Raw genomic sequence first — 26,096 nt, 5'->3', positions numbered from 1 at the left:
ATTGGATAGAGACCGGTGATATTCCTTTGAATAGTCGAAAAACAAATGAATGGAATAAATAGCAGTAGATCAAAGATGTACCCGATATCAGTATTGTAAAGTCCTAACTTTAGAACCAGAGACCAAAACATAGATCAGGTTTGACAGTCATTGAGTCTCATATCCAAATAACCCAATATATCTTTGGTATGCCAGATTCAAAGTTGTTTAATATTCAAAATAATAGATGAAAAGGAAATGTTAGAACATTTTTAATCAAATCTATGAATTAGTGCCACATTCTATATTAAACTTACTTTAACCCTTTAGAACATATAATTTCGTTACAATACATAAAATATTAAAATATCATGTTATGTCATGCGTTAGAATTACTTCATTTCAAAAATTTATGCTCTATTACCAATGTATCTGTTACACAAATATAAAACAAAATTTGCTTAATATTATTGAAGTTTACGATCGTTTCTCGTTCATACGCCATATACAGGGTGTGCCCGAAAATAGTGCGTTCCTTAAAGGTATACGTAGAAGGTACCATGTAGAGCAAAAAAGTTTTATAACATTTTTTCTAAATTCAACCGTTTGGCCAAAAAACCAAAGTACATTTTGGTGTGCAAATTGAAATCTGACAACTATGTATAAAAAAATCTAAACATAGACAATCACAATTCAAAAATAGTTGCAGCATTAGCCTTTAGTATTTACATTAAACCCTGTCTTCATCCTAAACAAACAAATTCTTGTTTTGTTATTTTCAAACATGGGGTGGTATAATTATTTTGCAGTTGTACCTGTCTGACCTACATTTTTCTGGTGTCAATAACCTAAATCACTAAGTTCTTGTAGAGTGATGCCAAATTATTAAATTTTATGAAAATAAAAGTTCGCTTATATGGAGAACAATGTAATTTTTTTTGGAAACGTTAACTTTAAAAAAAAATTGTTATAGGACTTTTTTGTTCTACATTGTGTATTATATCCATACCTTAGAGGAATGCACTATTTTCGGGGACACCCTGTATAATAAATAGACTACGCGCTGCAATCTAAAACTGTTCTTCCAGTGTGACAGAGAAAAATGTTTGTAAAGAGGGTAGGCATCTTCTCCTAATCGGCCAATCAGCGGGTTTTATCGACCATGTGACTTTCGAACGATAAATCGGGTGGATAAACTCCGCCGATTAGAAGGAGATGCCTACCTTATTTACAACATTTTTCTTTGTATTACTGGGGGAATAATTTGAAGTTGCAGAGCGCAGTCTAGTTAAATATGTCTATTTCATAAGTGTATAGTTTTCAACAGTTATTTTAGAAATAAAAAACCCAAAGCTTTATTTCTAAATCTTAGTGAGGATCTAGTTTTTATAAACGCCAAGTACCAACTGCAACTTTCATTATTATGTTGAAAACTCATTAATAATTCGCCGTACCGTCATTTTTGAGGTTAGGCTAATTTCATAGTGATCTATTGATTTCACTGAATGGTAATAATGGAATCACTTTGTCCAATAAATTTTTTTGTGACAGTTTCGTGTAGAGAATTCTTTACAATTAGACGAACATGGAGTATTGCTCCGTCTTGTTGAAATCGAAATGAATCTTTGTAAGACCCCAAGAGAATATTCGCAAAACTCAAGCGAATCAAGAAGTACTGTAGATCAGTTTTTTGATTTAAGACTGTTCGTTTATGTTTTTTAGTAAATGCTTTTAAAATGACTATCATTATCATTTAGATTTAGGATACATAATTAAGCCTGAACTGTTCAAATAAAATTACCTCGCATGTCTAAAATATTGTAGTTTTTTGGAAGCGATATTTTTCTTCTGTTTTCTTCTCTATAGTAGAGATTCAGAGTAGTCAGTATCACCGCATTTAGTAGGTATTTCCCTATAATTGACTATGTGTAATTAAAAAACAGAAATAATGAACTGCTATTCGAAAATATAGGACTTTAGTTTTTGTTTAACATGACGAGGAGATAGCATGACATCACCCAGGCGCGGATACAGGGGGGGTCAACGGGTCCATGGACCCCCCTATTGTATTTAGTCTATGAGTATTTTTTTATTATTTATTATTTTTTTTCTGTTAACTGTAAACTTTAAGCCATCCGTACAACACTAAATTACACGACAACCGCTTCCAAAAAATTGAAAGAAACCATAACATCTAATAAAACACCCTTCTCTGAAAAATAATCTGAAGGCGCATTTGTTTGGGTACCGGTGGAACCATAAACAACGGAAATATTTTTCTCAATTCAAAGAATAACAAAAATGATATTTTAAAATGCAAATACATTACAGTGGGTATAAACCTTATCTCATGAAAAGTCACGTTTCAAATTTGCGATACAATAAAAATATATAAAAATCTGTATTTTACAAGATAATCCATACTAGATAACCCATTGATGGTAGAAAGGTTAATCTTTATGGTAAAGAACGACCAGTGAGATTAATAGTCGTGAATTGTCTATCAATCCTTTTGATTGATACCGTAGGTATCTGGGATTATATAGTGTATTATTTTATCCTTAGAGTAAGTGTGAGTCGTATGGCTAAATCTGGAAAATATTATTTGAGGTCTGGCCCCCTGTTATGAATTTCTAGATCCGCGCCTGACATCACCACTAATGTGGCATATTACTTCGCACACAAAATCGCTAGAGGCAAATTTGTAAATATGAAGAAAGGCATTATGCAATAAAAATTTAAAGCTGGACCTACGTCATTCAAAATATTAAAGAGCGAAAACTTGAATATTTTGGACATGTCATGGTAGGATCCAGATACAGACTGATACAGTTGTTTATGGAAGGCAAAAGACATACACAGAGGGCGAACCTCTATAAGTGTATAATTGTCAACAGTTACCTTAGAAATAAAAAAACCAAAGCCTTATTTGAATATTGCTGATTATATTGATCAACTTTCGATAGAAGACGAAACTTTAAGAATAAGAAGAAAACAAAATAATTTAATAAATGAATAATTGTGGTTTATTTCAAAAAATATTATAGTTTTTGGGCTGCATAAACCTTAGACTAGGACTAGACCATATAATCATACTGTTATTTGAGATTGTTCATTTTTTCCAATAAATAGCTTTAGCTTAAAATGTCTTTTAAACAAATTGAAATTGAAAAGAAATGTTGACAATATTAATTAGATAATTTTTTTGAAATGAAGCATCTAATAAAGTATACAATCATTCTTGTGATAAATCTTAGACTATATAATATAATATTATAAAATTAATTTTGCGCACACTTAACATAAAATTGATAGAGTATTAAAGAAACATAAGATATACAGGGTGGTTCATCTTATTCGCCTCGGTGTCTGTACGGAAAACCACTTAATATTAAAAAAAATTTCTTCACAGAAATATACAGGACCATTAATACTACAATCCAAAAATAATGTGAATTATACAGGGTGCTCCAAAAAAGAGTGGTATGTCAAAGTTATATTTTTTCTTATGGAATGCCCTATATCTGATGACATTATTGAATTTAACTTAAAAAATAAACTATACTTTCATAAGGGTTCCCTATACCTAATAACAGGGTGTTTTGATTTATTTCGATTTTTATAAAAATGGTTTTAGAAAAAAATAAATATCTAGGAATCTAAGAATCAGTAACAAATTCTTTCTTGGATCTTAATAATAAACTATTTAGCATACTTAAACAGGTGCTTATTGCAACAAAGTTTTTTACAGGGTGGTCAAAATATGAGATTGTTCTATTAACAAATTCAAGCTGTAATAACTTACTTATTTTAAATAGAACACCCTGTATCTTACTAGTCAATCGCGTAAAAAATTTACTTATCTTTCAATTTGTATTAGGGTTTCCTATACCTATCTTTTTACAGAGTGGTCAAAATATTAGATTGTTCTATTAACAAATTCAAGCTGTAATAACTTACTTATTTTAAATGGTACACCCTGTATCTTACTAGTTTATCACGTAGAAAATTTATTTAGCTTTCAATTCTTATTAGGGTTTCCTATACCTATCTTCCTTCATTTTTTTAAATATTTAAAGATTTCCTAATTTGTAAGCTTTAAAAATTAGAATTAAGTACCTATGTCGTGGTTATGTACAACACATCACCAACACCGGCAATATACTTAGAAACGACATTAATAAAATTGTCATTGTTAGCATGTAATCACACAGAGCGTTGTATTATTTTAGTTGACTTTGGCCTACATGTGACATTGAATAATTTGTTTATATTCATATTAAACTGCATATCCTATATTATTAAGGTCATTAAGTAAATTTAAAAACACCACTTTTTGTTTGAATCTTTGAATCGCAATTACAAACAATTAAATGCAATGGCTACTATGACGAAAACGAGCCTATTGTACAAAAATATGTAAAAATGGGCATTTACAGAATAACATGGGAATTTATATTTACAGAATAACATGTGTATTGAGAATGTTTACATGGAATTGAAGAGATTTTAAATATCTTCCATTATAAAGAATAGAATATCGAGTATGTCATTTAAAATAAGAACACTGTGTGATTAAATAATAAAAATGTGAATTTTATTAACGAAAGTATCTTGACTAAAACAGTTAAGTATATTGCCGGTGTTGGTGATGTGTTGTATGATACATAACTACGACATAGGTACTTAATTCTAATTTTTAAAGCTTACAAATTAGGAAATCTTTAAACATTCGAAAAATGAAGGGAGATAGATATAGGAAACCCTAATAAGAATTGAAGGCTAAGTAAATTTTCTACGCGATAGACTAGTAAGATACAGGGTGTTCTATTAAAAATAAGTAAGTTATTACAGCTTGAATTTGTTAATAGAACAATCTCATATTTTGACCACCCTGTAAGAAATTTTGTTGCAGTAAGCATCTGTTTAAGTATTCTAAATAGTCTTTTATATAGATCCAAGAAAGAATTAGTTAATGATTCTTAGATTCGTAGATATTTATTTTTTTCTTAAACCTTACATTTTCATAAAACTCGAAATAAATCAAAACACCCTGTATTTAGGTATAGGGAACCCTTATAAAAGTATAGCTTATTTTTTAAGGTCAATTCAGTAATGTTATCAGATACAGGGCATTCCATAAGGAAAAATATAACTTTGATATACCACTCTTTTTTGGAGCACCCTGTATAATTCACATTATTTTAGATTGTAGTATTAAAGGCCCTGTATATTTCTGTGAAAATTTTTTTTTAATATCAAGTAGTTTTCTGTACAGAGACCGAGGCGAATAAGATGAACCACCCTGTATAAATATGCTATTGATGTAGCTGTGATTAAAAAAAATTAACAAAAATTAAATAAAATTATATGTTTATGACAGTGAAATAATTTATAATTCCTTATGTAGATTCGAATTGAATGGAATATGTATACGTGATAGATATTAAAAACCGTCTTTCGATCTTTCTTCTTTGACATATGAAGATTTTTTTCAAAACGACACTACAGTGACCATTAACACTTTTATGTTAATCGTTTATTTTGTTTCATGCTCGGTGCAGAGTACAAAATGATAGCGGTTTGGATGGGTAAACTGCTGATGCATTAGTGGAATAGATCCCTAGCATCGCTCGAGACTCAAATTGAATCGAAACATAACCGTCTTTTTTTGTATTATTAAAGTATATAAATTCGTCACGAGAGCATGAGAGATTGAAAATACAATAGTGGAATACGACAACGAATGGTTATGTACTAATTAATACTGTAATTATCTAGAAGGCCATGTAAATGTAATAAAAGTTAATTTCCACGTTAACCAAAATAAACAGAATAATTCCATTTTGACGTTACGAATTGTCCGTTACGAATTTGTATAGTTACGAAGTGTTGCTGTTACGAACTGTCGCCGTTACGAACTGACGGCATTACGAATTGTCCGTTATTATTTGTGGGGTTAAGAACTGTCGCGTTACGAAATGTCTTGTCACGGAGATGACATGTGGTTTGATGATCAATGTGATGGCCAGAATTGGTTAACTTGACAAAATTGTCAAGTCAAGACTAAGTTGATTGTCCCATAATGCTACCTCTTTCAGCATGTTGGATTTATTATGTTTTATGTTCTACAATAAGAGATTATTAATTAAATCAGTGCAATACTATAATGACTTTTTCAATAATTCACAAAATTAATATCGAACAATAAAAATATGGATATAACTAGACTATTTTCTAGTGAACCTATAAATCATGCTATACACCCTTAACGTATTTCTATACAAATCAAAATATACATAAAACTTGTCATGAGTTTTTTGTTCGACTATGACTAACATTACCAATATTGCTAAAATTAATAAAGAAAAATATAAAGATCTTATTCATCACAGTGTCTATAAAAATGAAAATTATATTCTACATAATCTAATCCCAATTTGGACGCTGGCAGTCTGCAATTGTTCTGGAAAAGAAACATAATGTGAGATTCAAAAAAAAATTCACTGCGCGTCACAGAAAACGGGCCACCCATAAAATTTAAGAAATTTTGTTTCCACCCAATTTTGAAAAAATGTGAAAACGTTGAATTTTCCACATCCGTCTGTCCGTCCGTGAATACACCTCCTCCGCCATTATACCAGGTAGAATGACAAATAAGGTGTCAAATGAAAGCTCATAATTCAAGGATGGTACTAAAGGTGAGAAATTTAGCCTAGGACTGTTATCCTGCTTAAAGGCGGGTTGACATTACTAGTGAATAACGAACGTGGCTCACGCTTACGTATTTTGCCCGTGCTATTGTTAGATATTTTATTATCTATTTTCAAACTCGTGCAGTACATTTGTATCTATGCATTGCATACATTTGTTTAAAAGTTTTGCCAATTTGTTTATTCTCTTTAGAGGCTCAGTCTAGCAATCTAGCTTCTCAGTACACGTGATAATTCATTTAATTTAATTAACATAAAACAAAATAAACGAAAATGGAAAAATATATAAAAAAATATAAAATTTCCTAAATTTTGTGGGTGACCTGTTTTCTGACGCGCTGTGTAAATATAACGAAGGGTTAACTGAAGTACAAGTTATGGCTCATGTGCACTAACAGTTTTACAAGTACAACAGCATTCATACACATAACTTGTACGGTTTTTTTTATTCTCTATCAATATCATAAAACTTCCATACTGTTTTTACCCGAGAGATTTATAAAAGCATTCAAGATTTTAGACAAGAATAAACAAAATCCGAGTGCTCCTCTAAGTGACGCCAGATTCCGGCGTCAAAAGAAAAACAACCGCCATCATTTTTTATTCCATACTTCTTTGTCCATCTCACAAGAATTTAAAAGAAAATGTGAATGTCCCATATTCTTTTATGAGACACATTTCCCCAAAATTTTTCTCACTGTTCGAATATGCTTTCAAAATATTAAACCGGGAAGACAAAGGAATAATCATTGACGGAGAATATTTAGATAACCTTCGGTATTGTTGAATATATAAATTAATAACATTCGTTATGCCAACGATACAGTCACTATCACTGAAAGTGCAGATCTACTAAAGACTTCAGACTCTACTAAACACAATTTGTGATACAGAGGAACAGTTTGGTTTAAAAATAAACATAAAGAAAACAAAAACCATGGTTATCAGTAAGATAGAAAAATCATAACAAGGATCCAGATAAAAAAATTGAAGATATTGAACAAGTGGACAAAATTAAATACTTAGGAGTCTGGATTACTGGGGGTCTAAATCGGAAATCAGAATATGGTTTGTAGGTTTTCTAAAATTAAGAAACTTTAAAATGCGATATCTCAGTGAAAAAAAGAAGATATATGTGTAAACTCAACGTGATTTTTTTTTATTAAGTAAACCGCGTCAACCAAGAAAGGTTATTGGCGGGGAAAAGTTGTACATAAAATCAGATGTGTGCTTATAACAACTAATTACAATTGAGAACTTAAGCTTATTTTTATATTAGATTGTACAATTTAGTTAGTTTTAGAAACTTAGTCACTTTATCACATTTACTATAGTTCAGAGCACTTTTCAGATCACTTGGTAAATCACTTTGAAGTCGTTCCAGGTGATAGAGTGAGCAACTAACAATAATGTGTTCGATTGTCAGAGGAATATCACAAACATAGCACAGTTTTTGTTGTTCTTTCTTCATTAGGTACTGGTGGGTTAACCAGGTATGGCCTATTCTCAATCGGTGTTGTATGACTTGATCTCGTCGTTTTTGTGGCATTATCCCTTTTGGTGACAAATTTGGGTTGATGCGTTGTAGTTTGTTGTCGTCAAGTTTTTTCCATCTTTCGAGCCATATTCTCATTAAAAATTCTTTGATGGTGTTTTGAATGTCGGAATGAGGAATTTCTAGGAGCTCTTTATCTGGTCTATTCGTATAGCAGGCTTCTTTAGCTTCCCGATCAGCTTTTTCATTACCTATTATGTCTACATGAGATGGAATCCAAACAAATTCTACCCGTTTATTCTTACTGTAAATTTCTTCTAGATAAATTTTAATTTGGCATAGTATTGGGTGGTTTGTGTGAACCCTTAATATTCCTTGTACTGCGCTTAAAACATCTATGAAAATGACTGCTTTCAATTTGGGATGGTTTGATGTATGTTGTAGGGCTTTAGATATGGCATACATTTCGACGGAATATATGGAGTACTCCTTAGGTAGCTGGAACTGATGTTTAATTGTTTCGTCAACGAAAGCTGCGCCTACCGTTTCCATTTCAGAAGTTTTTGACGCATCTGTATATATTTGGTACTATCTTTTGTACTTGTCTTTAATCTCTTGAAACCGTTGTAGAATTATATGTAATAAAGTATCAGATTTAGGATACAGTAGAAGATTTGTATTACATTTGGAGAGTTTTATGGTCCAAGGAGGAGGGTAGTTTATGTCATTGGAAATATCTTTCGGAAAATTGAAACCTGTGATTCTTTTACTAAATGTTTTATTTGTTGTGAAATTTGTCTCTTGTAAGCAGATAACTTGTGGATGTGTTTCTTTAATTAAAAGCTGTAGCATTTCTATATGTGTGAATACGGATTGAATGTTCCACTGAATAATAGCCATTTTGTTAACTTTTTTTTTATTTATCGTTGGAAGGAGTATTTTCCTGTGATGCGTCAGTATCTTCAGAGGTGTCATCCTGAATACTAAAATCTTGGTTTATTTTACTAAGTAGTTTTTTCTTGATTCTTGTAATTCTAGATTTAATTGCTCTTTCGTTCAACATGGGATATATTTCAGTTAGCATATGTCCGAACCCGTGTATATCCTGTGTGTATTCTAGGGCCAGTTCTACTGGGGTGGAAGAACCGTGAACGTCTTCTAAGAATGCTAGTAAGTGGGTGTAATTTAGTACATATGGTGGTGATGCATCCTGGATAAATTGTTTGACTGGTTGTAATAATGACTCAATATTAGTAGTTTCTGAAGTGGATTTGTCTAATTTAATTTGCACTGGTTTTGGTTTCGTGAATTCTGTTGGTATAGTTTCTGTAGGAGTGGAGCAAGTTGGGGATGACACTTCCGAGTGAGATCGTTTATTTTATTTATCGGTATCAGTGCTGACTTGAGCATCCATTTCTTTTCGAGATTCGTCATTTACATGTGTAATTTGATTTTGTTCGGGGCTAGTAGATGGTATTTGTGGAAGAAAATTTTCCTCCGTTTGGGGCATTTGAGTATTTTGCGGATAAGAGGGATTTGAGGTACAATCCGAGGAAACGTGACCAGTTTGGTGGCATTTGTAACAAGTTAGTTTATCGGAAAGAAAAATTCGGTACGAAATATTGTCAAAATCAATTAGGACGGAGTCGAGTACAGTAAAATTGTCTGTAGGTGCAAAGTAAACTTGTCTTCGAAAACTAAGTACATGGCTGTATTGCGGGTCTTGTATTCCAGCTTTAAGGAACGAAATCGGAGACATTAATTTAAAACCAAGATTGATTAAAGACTGTTCGATTATGTTATGGGGTATAGATGGACATACTTGGGATAGAACTAATCTATTAGCGGGTGTAATTAGTTTACGTGCTTTGATTGTATGTTCTCCAATTTTAATTTCAGCATGTTGACTTAGAAAATCATCTACGACTGGTATGCTTGAAAGGTAGATGCACACTTTGGATGAGAACAGTACATTTTTTGGATGGACTATAGTTTCTACTGCAATGGTGTATGTACTCTTCTGTTCTTATTCCGTCTGCTGCCGGTAAAATTATGGCCTGGTTTTTTGTTGGGAATTTTGTTAATGGTTGTTGCTTAGTGATGGTAGAATAAGTAATGTTTTGCTGATCGGATTAATTGATGGACCCCTATAGTCAGAAGTACCAACTGCCATTTTGTCAAATTTAATCTTCTATCTTTTTTTAAATTTAAATTGAACTTTCATTTCAATCATTTTAATTTGGGTAGGTCCGACTCTGTTTATTTAAAAGTAAATAGTCGATCTAGCAATTAGCAAGATAATGCCAATAGTTGAAACTAGTTTTTAAATAATTAATAAATACGAAATATAAATAATGTTCTTCGTATGTATATAAAAACAATGATTGTAATCAAACTACTGCAAATTTGGAAACTGTACTTACAGCTATTAACAGATCACTGTACACTGCTTCTTTATATTTCGGTTTATTATTTAAATTTACAATGTTTCTTCTCAAAACTATAAAAGTTGTGGAGCTCAAAGTATTTCGACTTTTCTACCTGAAATTTCAGGACCGACCTCAACGTGATTTAAAATATTAAGACTTATACTTTAAGATGGCTATACGAGTTTCTGGAATGTTACATAACCTCAAAATCGACCAAAAACTATTTTTGCACTTTTTGGGCTAAACTATCTCAGAAACCAGAGCCTATTTGGCAATAAGGAACTCATATTCGTATTCATAGCACAAAAAACTTCTGAAAAGTATATTCAGAAGAATATACTTTGGAGTATATTCAAAAAATATTCGTCAAATTTTGTTCCTTAGTCTAATTATCATTCACATTATTCTGTCCCTGTCAATTTTTGTAGTGGTGCAATAATTATGTACAGAAGTACGTATGAAAAATTTTAATACCACAGAAATAATCTAATGACTTACCAAATTAGGTTTAAGAGATGCTCTATACGTCATAATTTTCGATTGATAGTCAATCATGTCAACTTCAAAAACGATACTTTGGTATCCGATCAGTTGACTCGCACTATTCTCATTTACTTTATGCCTTATTTTCATCTTATCATCATAGTAGGCCTGCGAACTAACAAAAGGGCATTCGTGTTGCTTGAAATCGTTGTAGCAATGTTCAATTTCCTTTAGATTTGTTTGACTTGACCTGAAAAGGAGAATGGATCTAAATGTAATGGAGTAGTAGGAATAATAGAAAGTGATCAAATTGTTGGTTTCAAATAGGGTATACGCTATGAGCTCGTAGGTAGAGGGGATAATTAAAAATTCGCGAGCGCTAGTAGTGACAAGTCTGTAAGCTTTTACTGGATATTTGACATAAATGTCAAAGTGATTAATTTAAAACATTGAAATTAAAAACATTAATAGGAAATAATATTAGTTAGTCAAAGTTGTGGTGTATATTTTTACCTTAAATATACTTACGTTTTAAATACTGAAATTTAAGATTTTTTAATATTTCGTAATATGTAATTATAAATTAATCTAAGCGCCATCTACACGATAATTGTGAAAGTATCCGAAGTAAGAAATTAATATTTCATTAATAGAACGTTAAAATGATTAGCAAAATCTTTAAAAAATCGATTACAATTTAATTACTTTTTTGCGTTGTAAATATTAAGCGATAACAATTAAATAATAAATTTAAAAATTACCGGTGAAAGTTGCATTAGTAATCCGCTAGGAGCGACACCAGCGAAGCTCAGAGCGTATAGCGGTATAGTTTGAAATCAACATTTCTAGCACATTTTCACAAGGGAGTCTAAGGTAGGGGTACTCAACCTGCTGTATTACGGGTAATAATGCTCCTACCAGTCTGAAATTTTCAGAGAGTATTCTTGAAGTTAACTTTTATTTAAAATTAAATTTAATGAAAAATGTTTCTTGGTAAAAGGTATATTTATTTAAAAACCCTTTAAAAGGGCCACAAATATCACAACAAAACGTTTTCGCTCTGTAAAAAGAGCATCATCAGTGTTACAAGAACATGCTAAGCCACCCAAAAATACAAAGGTTGAAACCTTTTAATAATAGACTAAATGTCTTACATAAATAGATACATACATTACGAAATCCAAAGGATGGATATAATCCCTATGGATATGGCCTTAGGGCAACACATGACTCCCACACGTGGTACGTGGGTTGCTAGGTAATAATTAGGTCATCACATTGAGATAAGTGAAAGGCAACTACTGAGTAGTTGCCAGTGAAAGGCACTCACTAGTTGCCTTTCATCTCTCTCAATGTGATGACCTAATTATTACCTAGCAACCCACGTACCACGTGTGGGAGTCATATGTTGCCCTAAGGCCATATTCTTCTTCTTCCAGCAGACTCTTTTCCTTTGTTGACGTTTTTGATGATTTCATCCATGATTAAATTGAAAAGCATAGGACTCAATGAGTCTCCCTGTCTTATTCCGCTGCCTATATCTATAGGTTATGTAAGTTGTCCATCTATTCTGACTTCCATTTTGTTGTTTTTTTAGATGTTCTCAATAGTTTTTATGATATCTAGAGGGACTTCTCTATTATACAAAAGATGGATTACATCTTTGAGTCTTACTCTGTCAAATGCTTTCTTTAAGTCAATCAGACATAGAAATGCTGGTCTATTATACTCTAGTGATTTCTCAGTAATTTGATTTATGACGAATATTGCATCTGTACACGATCTTCCAGTACGAAAACCCTGTTGTTCATCTGCTAAACTTATCCTCTGATTCATTACGTCTTGTAAGATTTTAGTTGTAAGTTTTAGTGTAGTATTTAACAAGTTGATACCTCTGTAGTTTTCTGGCTGCTTTTTATCTCCTTTTTTGAATAGTAGAATTAGTTCGCTCGTTCTCCATTCTTCCGGTATTTTATTGTGTTTTATGATTTTGTTAATTAATGTTGTTAATTGTTCTGTCACTGCTGCTCCACAATATTTCAGTAATTCGTTTGGTATTCCATCCTTACCTGCAGCTTTTCTGTTCTTCAGCTTTTCGAGTGTTTTTCGTACTTCCTGTGCACTTATATTAATAGTCAATCCATATATCCTTTCCTATGTGTTTTGGTTCTATTAGTTCCTTTACCTCCATTCTTTGACCTCTTATAAAGCGCCATATTTCCTTTTGGAGACCATAAAAATCATGTTCCATTTCTTTCGAAAAACGTTCCCAGTGATCATTTTTTATTCTTCTTACTAGTGAATGTGTTTCGTTTCTTATAGTCTTATAATTATCGTATGCCTCTTGTGTTTTACTTGACATGTATTTTAGGTAAGCTTTTTTCTTCTCTTTACATTTTTCCTTCACTTCTGTACAAAACCATGGAGTTCTTCGTCTTGGAAGCGATTTATTTTTAATAATATTTCTTTCACCAAAAACTTCCTTGTATGAGGCTAATATATTAGACTTAATTTTTGCCCAGCTTTCTTCGACTCCGTCACAAGGCCATATTCATAGGGATTATATCCATCTTTTGGATTTCATAATGTATCTATATATTTATGTAAGACTGCTTAGCATGTTCTTGTAGCACTGATGATGCTTTTTTACAGAGCGAAAACGTTTTGTTGTGATATTTGTGGCCCTTTAAAAGGGTTTTTAAATGAATATACCGTTTACCAAGAAAAATGTTTCATTAAATTTACTTGTAATTAATGGTATACAGCAAGCTACAGGAATTTCTTTCTTGTGGATATTTATTTAAAATAATCAAAATTTTCAAACCATACCCCTCCCCACTTAATCAGGATTGTTTCATGGTTTCTGGTTTCATGGTTGTATCAGGAAAAAGATACTCACCTAAAAATTAAATTAATAAATTCGTCCGGCATATATTTTGATATTGGAACTGAATAGGAAATATTGTATGGAGAATTCGTTTCTACTTTATACTTGGTCGTTAAGGTAGTGTTAAAATTCCTACCGTGTAATATGATAGTAAACATTGGGTCATCTAAAAAATAAATTACATTACAAGAGTATAATTATCAGTAGTAATTGCACAAGAGCTCTAAAATTATTGAATTTTTCCCGAGTGTCACTTTGGCAGTTTTAATTTCACGAGCCGAAGGCGAGTGAAATTATGTCAAAGTGTTACGAGGGCAAAAATTCTATATTAATTTTAGAGGTCGAGTGCAATTGGTTGCGATTATTTCATGAATAAAACTGTTCAAAACCAAAATTTTATTGTAATTTATATATGTAAGTACCAATTAGTGAAATTAAACACACAGTTGTTATAAATATGTATTTGACGGTTGAAAGTCATCACTTTTATAATTTTTAAAACATTTCTCATTAATGTCACTGAATGTATTTTTTCGTAGCAACGAAGGGCATCTGACATAATATGCTTAACGACGGGAGATTATCAAAAATTATCACCTTAATTTGCATGTCTGTAGCTTTCTATTGGTCAGAATCTCCTATGAATGAAATAATCAGTAGTAATTGCATAATAGCTCTAAAATTATCGAATTTTGCCCGAGTGACACTTTGACAGTTTTAATTTAACGACCCGAAGGGGAGTGAAATTATGTGAAAGTGTCACGAGGGCTAAAATTCGATAATAATTTTAGAGATCGAGTGCAATTTGTTGCGATTATTTGATGAATAAAACTGTTCAAAACCAAAATTTTATTGTAATTTATATATGTAAGTACCAATTAGTGAAATTAAACACACAGTTGTTATAAATATGTATTTGACGGTTGAAAGTCATCACTTTTATAATTTTTAAAACATTTCTCATTAATGTCACTGAATGTATTTTTTCGTAGCAACGAAGGGCATCTGACATAATATGCTTAACGACGGTAGATTATCAAAAATTATCACCTTAATTTGCATGTCTGTAGCTTTCTATTGGTCAGAATCTCCTATGAATGAAATAATCAGTAGTAATTGCATAATAGCTCTAAAATTATCGAATTTTGCCCGAGTGACACTTTGACAGTTTTAATTTAACGACCCGAAGGGGAGTGAAATTATGTGAAAGTGTCACGAGGGCTAAAATTCGATAATAATTTTAGAGATCGAGTACAATTTGTTGCGATTATTTCATGAATAAAACTGTTCAAAACCAAAATTTTATTGTAATTTATTTATGTAAGTACAAATTAGTACAATTAAACACACAGTTGTTATAAATATTTGACGGTTGAAAGTCATCACTTTTATAATTTTTAAAACATTAATTATCATTAATGTCACTGAATGTATTTTTTCGTAGCAACGAAGGGCATCTGACGTAATATACTTGACGACGGGATATTATCAAAAATTATGTTTCATTTTTATTTCTGTAGCTTTCTATATCTCCTATGAATGAAATAATCACTATTATCATACTATACAGCATGTTTCGTTTTAAATTAGATATATGGCCTAAAAATGGCAACATTGCGCGCCGTCGAGTACCAGATGGTTCCCGCTTCCCACACTAATGCACCCGATTCTAACTCCGTCGATGTTGCCGATTTTAGAGCTTCTTTCAGTCGCCTATACCTAATCGAAAACTAAACGTATTTTATCATCATTTTTGATGAACCAATATTATATTTTATCAAACGTTTGTATTTCTGCCAAGTAGTGCAAGCTAGAAATCTCTTGCCGAAAGAAAGAAATGTAACATTGCTGACAGCGCAGGAATATAAGAGATAAATTAAGTAATTCTTAATGGTTAATACAAGATCTACCAAATTTGATATAAAGGTAGGAGCACAGGTGGCAACGTCCCTATGGAGTACGTACAGTTCAATAATAGGTAAAGTTTGTTTAGCAGTAAATGGTTGACTTCAATTAGTGCGGTCGTAAATGTTATTAAATTTATCTGACTTGGCCCATTGTTAAGACCGGTCCGGAGCGATAAGCCAACGAGGTAGACAAAGTTGGTCGTTTGACAATTAACACTGACTAGACAGTACTCCTATAATAAAGCAAAGGATCCACAAAATTTACAATAATTACGACGACGAAAACAAAAAAACGGACGTAAAATATATTGCTTTGCCTTATATAGCCGAAATTAATGTTTTCAAAGGAGTTTTAAAATAAATTAAATCTATTTTAATTGCTAAGATTATAGAAAAACAAGCATTCAAACACATTTAAATTTTACCTGAAACCGGGCCTTTTATACTATTATCGGTTAACCCAGAATGTTTATAATCGGTACTATTTGAAGTCAACCATTTACTGCTAAACAAACTGTACTGATAAAATTACACATTAAAAGTGTGCCTAATGAAGGACATCTTAGAATGAAAATAACACTGGAGATTTTACTGGATCAACTGTCGCGAGGATGTAGGAGAATGGAACAAGAAATGCGATTTATGTAACGGTGGAAAAGATCCTGGTAACAAGAAGTCGTGGTAAAATGACACAATATTTTTCGGAGAGCCTTTTTAAACGACTTGCAGTGGATATTCACGATCCACTTCCTATGGGAGAAGAAACAATTACTTCATAATCACAATGGATTATTTTTCAAAATGGCCTGAAATTGGACTCCTTCCTAATCTAGAAGCGAACATAACACAAGTCGTATCAAGACATGGAGTTCCTTGTAACATTCTGATCAAGGACGAAATTTTGAATCAGAATTATGACAATATTAATAAAAATCTTGGGCATTAAGAAAACCCACAGTACGCCTCTCCATCCGCAGTCAGACGAATTGGTCAAAAGACATACTAGAACTGTTTGTCAATGCCGTTCAACGGTAGTCGCTGATAAAAATATTGGCATACTTTAATTCGTCTATTTCTGTTACCCTATAGAAGTTCCGAACATGAAGCAACCGATTATTAGAAGAAAGACTAGCGCGCTGAACAGATGAGACGTGAATTATAAATTGTAAAATTCCCTCATCTTCCTTAGTCTCAGCATCCGTTATGGCTTGCAAATTTTAGAAGCCTCGGAGGTGTTACCAGAGAAGGTTCCCATTGTTTTCTTCAATCTGGTGGTATGTAGAGCAACATTTTTGGTGTTGTTTTATATGCTATTAGATTGAAAACTTAGTCTTTTGCTAGCAGTTGCCGCTAGGGCATCCCTGCCATTTCGTTCGTTGCAATTCGTGACTGCACGTCGGGGTTTGTCCTTGTTGGGTCAAAGAGAGTAGCATATGTGCCTCCTGATGAGAGAATAATAAGTTTCGAAACCGGTAGAGGTGCTTGCGGCACTCTCTGATTGGACTGGGATATGGCGCGGCTGTAGTTTCGTGTTGCAACGAAATTGAAAATGGTTATTCATTTTTGATCAACCGATTATTCTCCATCGATGATGATTACCGGAAGAGAAATGAAGCTTCCTTAAAAACTTACTTTTGGAAGATCCCTAATGCACATGAACATTTGAAAGAAAAATTGGAAGGTCTACGAATATGCTCGTAAAAGTCCGAAGCCAATTGCTAGATAGGCCAAGGTCAAAGTGATAAAGCCGAGGTCAGGCCCGTCATTCATGCTACGGGGATAACTTTCGAAACAGGTGACAATCCCAAACGTAAGAAAGGACTGTGTACGAAACTTCAATGATAATGAGAAATAAACTCAAAGTAGTGGAAATGGAAAGCGCTAAACAGACTAAGAACCGGCGTTTCACGTTGTGCTAGTAACCTGAAAAAAATGGGGATACCAGGAGGACGATACCTGCGACTGTGGCGCGGTTCAGAATAGCCACCAACTACTATCATGCACAGAGATGAGACGGAGCTGCACAGAAGAAGACTTAATTTTAGCAAATGACAGGACCATTTATGTGGCCAACCATTGGTAGTAGAGAATTTAAAGTTTTATCTTTCTAAAATTTACTGATCAATAACTGATTGACCAAGTTATTCAAGACGAATTACTATAAAGGAAGAAGCAGTGTTACGACAGTTCCATAAGATTTCAAATGTCTTGTAAGGTTTGGAACGTCACAAAAAGTATTGTTGTATAAATTTTTATGGGAAAAATTTAGAAAATAAATTTATATCAGAGACCATGAGATCATAGATTTTCATCGCCCTGTATATGACCAAAAATTGTAAATATTATAATTTAGTTAGTAAACAGTTAAAAAAGGGTTCAAGGCAGGTTTTGTTTATATTCGATTCAGAGTTGGACTACCATCTCCATATAGTAACTATTTCAGCATCCTTATGCATCATCAGTGAAGATTATGCAGTCACAACTCTGAAGGGAATACAAACATTCTGCCTCTTTTAAAGCAAACCATCGCGATGCGATGCACCCGCCTTTTGAGACGCAATATAGCGACATCTCTCGTATTACGAGGAAAACGAAAAGCCCTAGATACAAAGTTTACTACTTTTTAAACAATTAGAATAATTGAAATAAAAATATAATAAACAATATTTTAAATCCAAGACTTTTCGTTAATAAACTGCTTTCTGGCTGCATCCCATATCTCCGGATTTTACAATATATAATCACATAGAGACGACGAAATAGGAGAAAGCAAATAGAGGACACTTAGGCCACGCATTTACCTTCTCTTCGTCTAGGAAAAGGACCGAAAGACAGTTTCTAAATACTCACAAATTGAGTAAAAATGAAAAAGATAAAAAAGGGTTCAAGGCAGGTTTTGTTTATATTCGATTCAGAGTTGGACTACCATCTCCATATAGTAACTATTTCAGCATCCTTATGCATCATCAGTGAAGATTATGCAGTCACAACTCTGAAGGGAATACAAACATTCTGCCTCTTTTAAAGCAAACCATCGCGATGCGATGCACCCGCCTTTTGAGACGCAATATAGCGACATCTCTCGTATTACGAGGAAAACGAAAAGCCCTAGATACAAAGTTTACTACTTTTTAAACAATTAGAATAATTGAAATAAAAATATAATAAACAATATTTTAAATCCGACTTTTCGTTAATAAACTGCTTTCTGGCTGCATCCCATATCTCCGGATTTTACAATATATAATCACATAGAGACGACGAAATAGGAGAAAGCAAATAGAGGACACTTAGGCCACGCATTTACCTTCTCTTCGTCTAGGAAAAGGACCGAAAGACAGTTTCTAAATACTCACAAATTGAGTAAAAATGAAAAAGATAAAAAAGGGTTCAAGGCAGGTTTTGTTTATATTCGATTCAGAGTTGGACTACCATCTCCATATAGTAACTATTTCAGCATCCTTATGCATCATCAGTGAAGATTATGCAGTCACAACTCTGAAGGGAATACAAACATTCTGCCTCTTTTAAAGCAAACCATCGCGATGCGATGCACCCGCCTTTTGAGTCGCAATATAGCGACATCTCTCGTATTACGAGGAAAACGAAAAGCCCTAGATACAAAGTTTACTACTTTTTAAAAACTACTCTGAATCGAATATAAACAAAACCTGCCTTGAACCCTTTTTTATCTTTTTCATTTTTACTCAATTTGTGAGTATTTAGAAACTGTCTTTCGGTCCTTTTCCTAGACGAAGAGAAGGTAAATGCGTGGCCTAAGTGTCCTCTATTTGCTTTCTCCTATTTCGTCGTCTCTATGTGATTATATATTGTAAAATCCGGAGATATGGGATGCAGCCAGAAAGCAGTTTATTAACGAAAAGTCTTGGATTTAAAATATTGTTTATTATATTTTTATTTCAATTATTCTAATTGTTTAAAAAGTAGTAAACTTTGTATCTAGGGCTTTTCGTTTTCCTCGTAATTAGTAAACAGTGTTTTCGCGGAAGGTGAAATCGTTAAGGTGGTTTGTTAATGATTCTCTGAACGAAGTTAGACAATGGTGCGGGAAGATTAGAAAGTACATTTTATTTCGCGTTTGAATCGACAATAGGACATTTGTAAATGATTCGTAGAAGGAGAGACAGTAAACAAATTTATTGAGTTTAGAATATAAGGCTTTTTGTTTAACATTTTGAAACAACGAAAGTAATTTGGTATCTCCTAGAATTTAACAAAATGGAAAAGTTGTATACAAAATAAATTGGTTCTTAAGAAATGAAAATATGGATGTAGTGGGTAGAGAGGATGTTTGTGATTGGCGGAAAAAGATAGATGGTGGGGATGAGAGTGTCGAGTCTGAGTTTAAGGAGAGAAAAAATGTGAGAAGTCGGTGTAAAGTGGTGAAATTGGCCTTTGCGATCAAAATCGGAGTGAAACGAAATCGTTGACCGAGTTGAGAAGTTAATTTTCCTTATGCCCGAGGAGATTCCTGTTTTCTGTCTAGAACGAGTAGCCGGTGGGTATCAATTTGCACAAGATATCGAGCAGAGAGAAAACTGAATAGAGATTTCGAGCGAGTCCCGTTGTTTGTTTGTTTGTGAAGCAGTTTGGATGAGAAGGACCTTTCGCTACATCCTAGGAGTACGTGTGGGAGAATCGAGGACTACGCAATCAAGGAAGAAGAAGTAAAGAAGAAACAAAAAGGTTAGTCAGATTTTTGTGAAACGGAGAGAGTTGTTTTATATCCACACCATATTTGTTTATTTTTGTATTGAGCATTTCTATAGCATAATTTAGTCATTCCAAAATTTAAAGAAGAGATAAGTAATCAATTCAAAAGGAGAAAAGTAAATTTTAGTATTTTTGTAAGAATAGTCTAACGAATTATTTAAATAAAATTTTTGTTAAAACAAAGGAGATATCAGAATTAAAGCTTAATTTATTAGATGAGAAAAAGTTGCAACATAATTGAATTTTGGTATAATTTTTAAATCTTATATTTATGGTATATTGCAGGGGTGGCCAAGCTCCTTAATAGTACGAGCCATTGTTCAAAATTTAAAATTTTTCGCGAGCCGCAATTAAACAATTATCTGAAAAGTAAAAAAGTTATTTAATTTTTCCTCTCATCGTGTGGATTCTTTGAATTTTAAACTGAAATAAAATGGTTTACATCGTTGTTTCAATTATGTTCCCTCTTTTTCGGGGACGGCCTACTAATCTTCTACCGTCTGTCAAAAAACACTGTCTTTAACACTCTGTATTTGTCTGATCTTACCACATGACCTGCCAATCGATCTCATCTTAGTTTTTATATGTCGAACGATGTTCTCAGTACCATAAACAATCATCAATTCAGTTTTGCGATGCCTTCTCCACTCTACTGTCAATCCATCTGTTTGACGGCCAAATATCATTTTGAGAACTTTACTTTCACCAGCAGCTTATTTATTTCCCGCTGATGTAGAATCCATGTTTAACTTCCATATGTAACAATTGGGCGAATAATTGGCATGTACAGTCTTAATTTATATTGTCTTTTTAGAAGCTTAGATTTTAATAACGATAGGGAGTATAATGCTCTATTCCACGCAGTTACCCTTGCTGATACCTCTTTTTATATGTGGTTGTCATCTGTCATTACCATGCCTAGATATTTAAACTCTGTTACTACTTCGAAGTTGTGGTCATTAATAGTTATGTTCTGCTTAACTCTTGGTCTTGAATTTTTGGTTACTATTTTTTTATAGCATGTATTTCGTCTTCCCTTCATTTATTCGAAGGACAGACTACCTGTTTCTTCCTCGAGTTGTGAAAACACCTGTCTCACGCCTCTTGTAAAATGAGCGACTGCACTTAGATCATCATCAAGGGTCAACAATAGTTTTGAATCCTCGATTCGCAAATCCCCTGTCAACTCAGATGATATTTTACTTATTACATATTCCAACGCCAAATTAAATAACCACGGTGATAAGGGGTCTCCTTGTCTAAGACCTGATTTTACACTTATTCTTTTATATTTGTTGTCAGTAATTTAAGACATTTTGAAACACAAAAATTAAAAGCAATTCAGGTACATTTACTGAGAGCCACAAATAATCGTTCAAAGAGCCACATGCGGCTCGCGAGCCACAGTTTGGCCACCCCTGATTGGATAAATAAAAAAAATATTTATAACATTTATATGACATCGAGTGTGTTTAATTTCCCTGTTTTGTCCTTGGAAGAAGTAAGCAACTAGAGATACTAGAAGCCACCAATCGAAGGTAATGCATTAAGATTAAAATAGCCCTGAGAATAAAATTGATTAGAAAATTTAATTTAATTTTGGTTTTATTTTACATAAGTAATAATTAAAATAATTAAGTAATTAATCAAAATAAGAATTTGCTGATCAATCTCATAACAGAGAGAAATACAGAGCTTAACAGTATATAAACTGGAAGTTGATAGTGGAAGGAGTAGTAGTAATTGAGTGTTTGATGTGAATTCAAGATAACCAAAATATGTATAATTTAAAATGATAGAAATGAAAATCGTAAAGCTGACCTTCACCTGTTATATCGAAAAAGTTCGTATCGTCACTATATGAGTCCCGCTTTTGTCTGATCTGTTTATTATCAATATCATTCGAATGGAACGGTTTAGATATTTTGTTCTTCTCCAGATTAATCAACGGTCCAGTTTTGTTTCTGGCTGCATTCGTAAGCCTTTTTTCCGAAGAATAGTGCGTCGAAGGAATTTCCTGCGAATGTCTTGGTGGAGGATTCGCACAACAGAATATCTGAAAATAAATAAATAATTTATTATTCATATGTATTATACAGGGTGCGCCAAACCTCTGGTTTTCTTTGATTACGGCTAAACTATGGGATATACAAAAAATGTTTTTAACAAAACTAATGTATATAAAAATCGTCTATAATTTAAAATTATTTTCGATTATACAGGGTGAGTCAGAACGACGGTACGAACGAAAGTTGTGTTTTTTAAAATTCAACACCCTATATATTAAATCATTTTTAAATATAGTTTTTAAAAATATGAAAAATTTGTATAAGGTTTTCGAAAGATTTACATTTTTATTGAGAAAAATGGTAATATTTATAGGGCTGTGGATTATGTTTCCAAGGTAATAAAAATTTAAGTGGTAGGTCAAAGTTCTTATAATATAGTGTCATTTTTAAATAATTTAATATTTTTTACTTATAGCCATAAAATATACAGTGTGATAACTATTTGCAAATACAAAATTTTCTCATTTTTTTAAATGTATATAATATTGCATTTTGTAGTAAATATTACAACCTTTCTTTTTGTATAAGGTTGTATGTACATAGCATGTTTGGTTTTGTAAATATTTATTTTGATTATACTCTGATTTTAGAAACGTACACTAAAATATCAAAGATAAAAATAAAAACGTAATTAAAGATTAAAATAAAACGTATGCAAGTGCAACTTAATTGAATTTAATAACAAAATGTCGAAACCCAAAAGACTCCATCTTTAAACAAATAAATGTTTAAAAACAATAAATCTTTGGATTTCTTAGTTCGGAAACAGATTATCTCTTATACCTATTCCCATCCTTCTAAAGATTGCAAGGAAAAGGGTGATGAATGTAGAGACATGGGGAGTCTACATAGTTGCACTCCACAACATATCAATTCACCGAGGTAAAGATCAACAAATCTGCTTCCTAGTACTCGATACGTGAGTAAAACCGTGGGTAGATAAAAGGCACTATATTTAATTTCGATTCAGAGATCATTACCATCCTTCTATGGACCATTTCGAACTTCTTTGTTCTCGTCAGGAAAGCATATGTAATGATGCTCTAAATCGAAAAATAAATATCTTTGCCATTCATGCCAGTTACAAAATATAATTAACATTAAGACGCTATAGCGACCTCTATTAACAAAATGTCGAAACCCAAAAGACTCCATCTTTAAACAAATAAATGTTTAAAAACAATAAATCTTTGGATTTCTTAGTTCGGAAACAGATTCTCTCTTATACCTATTCCCATCCTTCTAAAAATTGCAAGGAAAAGGGTGATGAATGTAGAGACATGGGGAGTCTACATAGTTGCACTCCACAACATATCAATTCACCGAGGTAAAGATCAACAAATCTGCTTCCTAGTACTCGATACGTGAGTAAAACCGTGGGTAGATAAAAGGCACTATATTTAATTTCGATTCAGAGATCATTACCATCCTTCTATGGACCATTTCGAACTCTTTTGTTCTCGTCAGGAAAGCATATGTAATGATGCTCTAAATCGAAAAATAAATATCTTTGCCATTCATGCCAGTTACAAAATATAATTAACATTAAGACGCTATAGCGACCTCTATTAACAAAATGTCGAAACCCAAAAGACTCCATCTTTAAACAAATAAATGTTTAAAAACAATAAATCTTTGGATTTCTTAGTTCGGAAACAGATTCTCTCTTATACCTATTCCCATCCTTCTAAAAATTGCAAGGAAAAGGGTGATGAATGTAGAGACATGGGGAGTCTACATAGTTGCACTCCACAACATATCAATTCACCGAGGTAAAGATCAACAAATCTGCTTCCTAGTACTCGATACGTGAGTAAAACCGTGGGTAGATAAAAGGCACTATATTTAATTTCGATTCAGAGATCATTACCATCCTTCTATGGACCATTTCGAACTCTTTTGTTCTCGTCAGGAAAGCATATGTAATGATGCTCTAAATCGAAAAATAAATATCTTTGCCATTCATGCCAGTTACAAAATATAATTAACATTAAGACGCTATAGCGACCTCTATTAACAAAATGTCGAAACCCAAAAGACTCCATCTTTAAACAAATAAATGTTTAAAAACAATAAATCTTTGGATTTCTTAGTTCGGAAACAGATTCTCTCTTATACCTATTCCCATCCTTCTAAAAATTGCAAGGAAAAGGGTGATGAATGTAGAGACATGGGGAGTCTACATAGTTGCACTCCACAACATATCAATTCACCGAGGTAAAGATCAACAAATCTGCTTCCTAGTACTCGATACGTGAGTAAAACCGTGGGTAGATAAAAGGCATTATATTTAATTTCGATTCAGAGATCATTACCATCCTTCTATGGACCATTTCGAACTCTTTTGTTCTCGTCAGGAAAGCATATGTAATGATGCTCTAAATCGAAAAATAAATATCTTTGCCATTCATGCCAGTTACAAAATATAATTAACATTAAGACGCTATAGCGACCTCTATTAACAAAATGTCGAAACCCAAAAGACTCCATCTTTAAACAAATAAATGTTTAAAAACAATAAATCTTTGGATTTCTTAGTTCGGAAACAGATTCTCTCTTATACCTATTCCCATCCTTCTAAAAATTGCAAGGAAAAGGGTGATGAATGTAGAGACATGGGGAGTCTACATAGTTGCACTCCACAACATATCAATTCACCGAGGTAAAGATCAACAAATCTGCTTCCTAGTACTCGATACGTGAGTAAAACCGTGGGTAGATAAAAGGCACTATATTTAATTTCGATTCAGAGATCATTACCATCCTTCTATGGACCATTTCGAACTCTTTTGTTCTCGTCAGGAAAGCATATGTAATGATGCTCTAAATCGAAAAATAAATATCTTTGCCATTCATGCCAGTTACAAAATATAATTAACATTAAGACGCTATAGCGACCTCTATTAACAAAATGTCGAAACCCAAAAGACTCCATCTTTAAACAAATAAATGTTTAAAAACAATAAATCTTTGGATTTCTTAGTTCGGAAACAGATTCTCTCTTATACCTATTCCCATCCTTCTAAAAATTGCAAGGAAAAGGGTGATGAATGTAGAGACATGGGGAGTCTACATAGTTGCACTCCACAACATATCAATTCACCGAGGTAAAGATCAACAAATCTGCTTCCTAGTACTCGATACGTGAGTAAAACCGTGGGTAGATAAAAGGCATTATATTTAATTTCGATTCAGAGATCATTACCATCCTTCTATGGACCATTTCGAACTCTTTTGTTCTCGTCAGGAAAGCATATGTAATGATGCTCTAAATCGAAAAATAAATATCTTTGCCATTCATGCCAGTTACAAAATATAATTAACATTAAGACGCTATAGCGACCTCTATTAACAAAATGTCGAAACCCAAAAGACTCCATCTTTAAACAAATAAATGTTT

General features: G+C 32.7%; 1 protein-coding gene across 2 annotated transcripts in view; it reads right to left on the bottom strand.

The window, feature by feature from the left end:
- Positions 1–234: 234 nt before the first annotated feature.
- The window catches only part of LOC114328965 (E3 ubiquitin-protein ligase TRIM37), a 215,095-nt gene continuing 189,233 nt past the window's right edge, over positions 235–26,096 (bottom strand). Inside the window, exons 17-20 of one of the 2 annotated variants that reach the window (XM_050647883.1) lie at positions 22,455–22,683; positions 13,999–14,152; positions 11,115–11,349; positions 235–6,445 (exon numbers count right to left, since the gene is read on the bottom strand). In XM_050647883.1, coding sequence (XP_050503840.1) covers positions 6,362–6,445; positions 11,115–11,349; positions 13,999–14,152; positions 22,455–22,683 — 702 coding nt within the window. In that variant the 3' untranslated portion in view covers positions 235–6,361. Of the gene's footprint in view, positions 6,446–11,114; positions 11,350–13,998; positions 14,153–22,448; positions 22,684–26,096 lie in introns of both variants that reach the window. The other variant, XM_050647882.1, reaches the window with a different exon arrangement.

This window comes from Diabrotica virgifera, chromosome 3 (assembly GCF_917563875.1).
Source record: "Diabrotica virgifera virgifera chromosome 3, PGI_DIABVI_V3a".
NCBI lineage: Eukaryota > Metazoa > Arthropoda > Insecta > Coleoptera > Chrysomelidae > Diabrotica > Diabrotica virgifera.
Note: the sequence above shows the minus strand (reverse complement) of the source record. Positions and strands in the feature narration are given on the sequence as shown.